Here is a 5,637-nt window from a genome sequence, read left to right as displayed (position 1 = left end):
TGAGGCTCTGTCAAAAAAAAAAAAAAAAAAAAAAAATCTGTAATCTTAGATAAACCTTGTGTATACAAATATATTGACATAAATGCTTTTATTATCCTGATTTTCAAAAGAATCCATATCAAAATGGTTTTACAAAGATATAGATTCTTCTAGTCTCACACAGGGGTTGCTAACTGGAGATATTAGTCTATAAGAAATACTGCAAATTATTAACATTAATCACAATGCTATTCTCTAAAATACTTTATGTGGCACAATTATTCTGCAATAAAAGTTAATACGAATTTTCTTAAAAGCTAAATAAGATTCCAGATCTTTCATTTGGGTCATACACTTAACTATGATAAGACTTCCAGGCTGGGTGCAGTGACTCATTCCTATAATCCCAGCACTTTGGGAGGTTGAGGCGGTAGGACTGCTTGAGCCCAAGAGTGTGAGACCAGCCTGGGCAACATAGGGAGACCTCATCTCTACAAAAAAATTTTTAAAAATTAGCCAGGTATGGTGGCATTTGCCTATGGTCCTAGCTACTTGGGAGGCTGAGGCAGGAGAATGGTTTGAGACAAGGAGGTCAAGGCTGCAGTGAGCTGTGATCGCACCACTGCACTCCAGCCTGGGCAACAGAATGAGACCTGTCTCAAAAGAAAAGAAAAAAAAAAGGATTTCCAGAGTGCTTAAGAAGATTAAAATTTTAATAGCTTTAAAAATAAAGCAAGTGGCCAGGCGCAGTGGCTCACACCTGTAATCCCAGCACTTTGGCAGGCTGAGGCAGGTGGATCACCTGAGGTAGGGAGTTTTAGACCAGCCTGACCACCATGGAGAAACCCCGTCTCTACTAAAAATACAAAAATTAGCCAGGCGTGGTGGCACGCACCTGTAATCCCAGCTACTCAGGAGGCTGAGGCAGGAGAACTGCTTGAACCCGGGAGGGAGAGGTTGCAGTGAGCTGAGACTGCGCCACTGCACTCCAGCCTGCACGACAGAGCGAGACTCCATCTCAAAAAACAAAAAAAAAACAAAAAAAAACAAAAAAAAAAAACAAGCCATGGGGCATATCCAATTCACATAGCAAATTCTTAAAGCTAAGATACAAAACAAAATATTTACATTACTTCTAAAACTTGAGCAACTAATTTTTTTTTCTGTCTCACTCTCTTGTCAGGGCTCGAGTGCAGTAGCATGAATAGGGGTCGCCACAGCCTCTACTTCCCAAGTTGAAGCGATCCTCCCGCCTCAGCATTCCAAATATCTGGGACTACAGGCATGACCTACCGTGCCCAGCTAATGATTTATTTTTGTAGAGACAGGGTCTTGCTGTATTGCCAAGGCTGTATGGCCGGGCTTGAACTACTGGGCTCAAGCAATCCTCCTGCCCTAGCCTCACAAAGTCCTGGGATTACAGATATGAGCCACCTCACCTGGCCCTCATTTTTCTTTATTTTTATTTTGTTCTGATATTTTATTTTTTTTCATTTCATTTCATTTCATTTCATTTATTTCATTTCATTTCATTTCATTTCATTTGAGATGGAGTCTCGCTCTGTTGCCCAGGGTGGAGTGTAGTGGCATGATCTTATCTCACTGCAACTTCCACCTCCTGGGTTCAAGCGATTCTCATGCCTCAGCCTCCCAAGGAGCTGGGACTACAGGCGCACCCCACCACACCCAACTAATTTTTGTATTTTTTTGTACAGACAGGGTTTTGGCATGTTGGCCAGACTGGTCTCAAACTCCCAGCTTCAAGTGATTTACCCGCCGTGGCCTCCCAAAGTGCTGGGATTACAGGCGTGAGCCACCATGCCCAGTCCCTAATTTTTTTTTTTTTTTTTTGGAGATGGAATCTCACTCTGTCGCCCAGGCTGGAGTGCAGTGGCACAATCACGGCTCACCGCAAGCTCCACCTCCCAGGTTCACACCATTCTCCTGCCTCACGCTCCCAAGTAGCTGGGACTACAGGTGCCCACCACCACGCCCAGCTAATTTTTTGTATTTTTAGTAGAGACGGGTTTCACCGTGTTAGCCAGGATGGTCTCAATCTCCTGACCTCGTGATCCACCCACCTTGGCCTCCCATATTGCTGGGATTACAGGCGTGAGCCACCATGCCCCGCCAACCCAGTCCCTAATTTTTGATAGTTGAAGTATATGTGCATAGTCACTATCAATTTAACATTTGCTTGTCTTCCTAACACTTACTCTTATTTCAAATTATCAGTTTATTTGTTTGCCCACCCCCAAACACCTACATGAATGTAAAGCTCTCATATTGCTAACAAAATATTCCAAGCCCCTACAACAAACACAGCACAAAAGAGATCTTCTAATATTAGCTACACGAATACTAAATACCACGTAGAAAAGGCTTCCTCAAATACAAAGCTCTTCATCACTGGGAAGATCGTTCATCAAGAGTAAGAGTTTGACTGAGATCATAAATCCATTCCAGAAACACATGAGCCAGGCATGGTGTCCCACGTCTGTAATCCCAGCACTTTGGGAGGCCAAGGCAGGAAGATGGTTTTAGCCCAGAAGTTCGAGACTAGCCTGGCAACATAGTGAGACCTCGTCTCTACAAAAAAATTTAAAAATTAGCTGGGCATGGTGGCACATGCCTGTACTCCCAGCTACTCAGGAGGCTGAGGTGGGAGAACAGCTTCAGCCCAAGAGGTCAAGGCTGCAGTGAGCCATGGTGATCTCAACACTTCAACCTGGGCAACAGAGACCCCATCTCAAAAAAAACTCTGGGTGCGGTGGCTCACACTTGTAATCCAGCACTTTGGGATGCTGAGGCGGGCGGATCACAAGGTCAGGAGTTCAAGACCAGCCTGACCAATATAGTGAAACCCCGTCTCTACTAAAAATACAAAAATTTGCAGGCATGGTGGCACAAGCCTGTAGTCTCAGCTACTCGGTAGGCTGAGGCAAAAGAATCATCTGAACCCAGGAGGCGGAAGTTGCAGTGTGCCAAGATCACACCACTGCACTCTAGCCTGGGCGACAAGAGCAAGACTCTGTCTCAAAAAAAGAAAAAAAAAAAAAAACCTACACAACATATAATCTCAAGATTTAAAAAAATACTATAACAGCCAGGTGCAGCAGCTCACACCTGTAATCCCAGCACTCTGGGAGGCCAAGGAGAGTGACCAGATCACTTGGGTCAGGAGTTTGAGACCAGCCTAGCCAACATGGTGAAATGCTATCTCTACCAAAAATACAAAAATTAGCCAGGCATGGTGGCAAACACCTGTAATCTCAGGTACCCAGGAGGCTGAGGCACAAGAATTGCTTAAACCCAGAAGGAAGTTGCAGTGAGTTGAGACTGCACCACTGTATTCCAGCCCGGGCGGCAGAGCGAGACTCAGTCTCAAAAAAAGAAAAAAAAAGTAAATAAAATAAAATTTAAAATACTGCCTGGGCGCGATGGCTCACACCTGTAATCCCAGCACTTTGGGAGGCCAAGGCAGTGGATCACCTGAGGTTAGGAGTTCGAAGCCAGCCTGACCAACATTGTGAAATTTCATCTCTACTAAAATTACAAAAATTAACTGGTCATGGTGGTGGGCCCCTGTAATCCCAGCTACTTGGCAGGCTAAGGCAGGAGAATCGCTTGAGCCCAGGAGGCAGAGGTTGTAATGAGCCGAAATTGCACCACAGAACTCCAGCACAGGTGACAAACCAAGACACCATCTCAAAAAAAAAAAAAAAAAAATACTGGAGCACCCAAGCAACAAGTATTCATCAAAATAACTATTTTTAAATTTTTGGCTGGGCGCAGAGGCTCACGACTATAATCCCAGCAATCTGAAATGCTAAAGTAGGAGGATCACTTGAGCCCAGTTGCTCACTGGGCAATACAGCAAGACCCCATCTCAATTTTAAAAATGATAATAAAAAATAAATAATTTTATTATTGCCTGTCAGGATCTCTTAGATTTTTGTAACATATATTACTATATGAATAACAAAAACTGTAACAATGATTTTAACCACAAACACAAATCAAATAGAACATAATTCAATTATAAAATAAAATTATGACTTTACTTTTCACTAAGTACCTTTTCTTGAAAGACAACAGCAGTTTCCAGCCCTGGCATGATGTCTAGTAGGAGTCTGCAAGCTGCAGTGTTTAAAGGGGGCTCTCGGCTTGTCATCACGTATGCATTCACCAACTGTAAAGGAAAAAAAGAAATAGTGTTCATCTAAAATTCAACCCAGTGAAACTAAGGACATCTAATAAAACCTCAACATATTCCCATTACTTTCTTAACGGGTATGAAAGAAGACTGTATGTAACTAATTAAACTTTTACTAATAAAACCTTTAATTATTATAAACACTTACGATCCTGCTGAGCCATGATGATATCATACATAATTTCTTCTGCAGCTTTAAAGCCAAATCCCCTCAAAACAACTCAGCAATCATAGAAATTAAAGCTCAAATGCTGACGCCAGTGATGCACACTTGTAATCCCAGCACTTTGGGAAGCCAAGGCAGGAGGATCACTTAAGCTCAGGAGTTTGAAACCAGCCTAGACAACATGGCAAAACCCCATCTCTACCAAAAATACATAAATCAGTCAAGGGTGGTGGCCCATGCCTGTAGTCCCAGCTACATGGGAGGCTAAGGTGAGAGGATGCCCAGAGCCAAGGAAGTCAAGGCTGCAGTGAGCCCTAATCACCACTGCACTCCAGCCTGGGCAACAGTGAGACCCTGTCTCCAAGAAAAAAAAAAAAAAAAAGAAAAGAATGCCACAAAGAAACCTATCCCCTTCCATATACACTTTATTTTTTTTTTTTATGGACAGGGTCTCATTCTGTCACTTAGGCTGGAGTGCCGTGGCACAAGCACGGTTTACTGCAGTCTCAACTTCCCAGTCTCAAGTGATCCCCAGTTTCAGCCTCCCAGGCAGCTGGGACCACAGGTGCACACCACCATGTCCAGCTAATTTTTTAATTTTTAGTAGAGACGGGGCCTCACTACGTTGCCCGAGCTAGCCTCTAACTCTTGGCTTCAAGTGATCCTCCCACCTCAGTCTCCCAAAGTGCTGGGATTACAGGCATGAGCCATCACATCTAGCCCCCACACCACTGCATATACACTTTTTTAAAAGCATAAGCAGGGCAATATGAGCCCCATATTCTTGACAATGGTTAATGAAAAACTCAGATTTTATAATAAATTATATATATAATTTATACATATAATAATATGTATTAATAAAATCTCCATTTGGCACTTATTTACTGAATCTCTAACATTAAGTGGAACTATGTTCTGTGCTGGGCCTATAAAGTAAATAACTGACACAGTCCCACCATCCCAAGATTATCCAGGCTGGGTGTGATGGCTCATCCCTGTAATCCCAGCTCACTGGGTGGCCAAAATCTGAGGATCGCTTGAGCCCAGAATTCAAGACCAGCCTGGGCAACCCAGTGAAATCTTATCTCTACAAAAAAATTAAAAACTTAGCCAGGCATGGTGGCACATGCCTATGGTCTCAGCTACTCAGGAGGCTGAGGCAGGAGAATCCTTGAGCATGGAAGGTCAAGGCTGCAGTGAGTGATCGTACTAATGCACTCAGAGTGAGATCCTGTCTCAAAAAAAAAAAAAAAAAAAAAAAAAAAAAAAAAAA

General features: G+C 43.1%; 1 protein-coding gene across 1 annotated transcript in view; it reads right to left on the bottom strand.

Annotated features, from left to right (window-relative positions):
- The window catches only part of DCAF1 (DDB1 and CUL4 associated factor 1), a 117,158-nt gene that overhangs the window by 64,769 nt on the left and 46,752 nt on the right, over positions 1 to 5,637 (bottom strand). Inside the window, 1 exon segment of the mRNA XM_017888069.1 lies at positions 4,058 to 4,171. Within this exon segment, the coding sequence (XP_017743558.1) occupies positions 4,058 to 4,171 (114 nt within the window).

The sequence above is a fragment of the Rhinopithecus bieti genome, unplaced genomic scaffold (genome assembly GCF_001698545.2).
Source record: "Rhinopithecus bieti isolate Rb0 unplaced genomic scaffold, ASM169854v2 scaffold_43, whole genome shotgun sequence".
Classification (NCBI taxonomy): Eukaryota; Metazoa; Chordata; class Mammalia; order Primates; family Cercopithecidae; genus Rhinopithecus; species Rhinopithecus bieti.
Note: the sequence above shows the minus strand (reverse complement) of the source record. Positions and strands in the feature narration are given on the sequence as shown.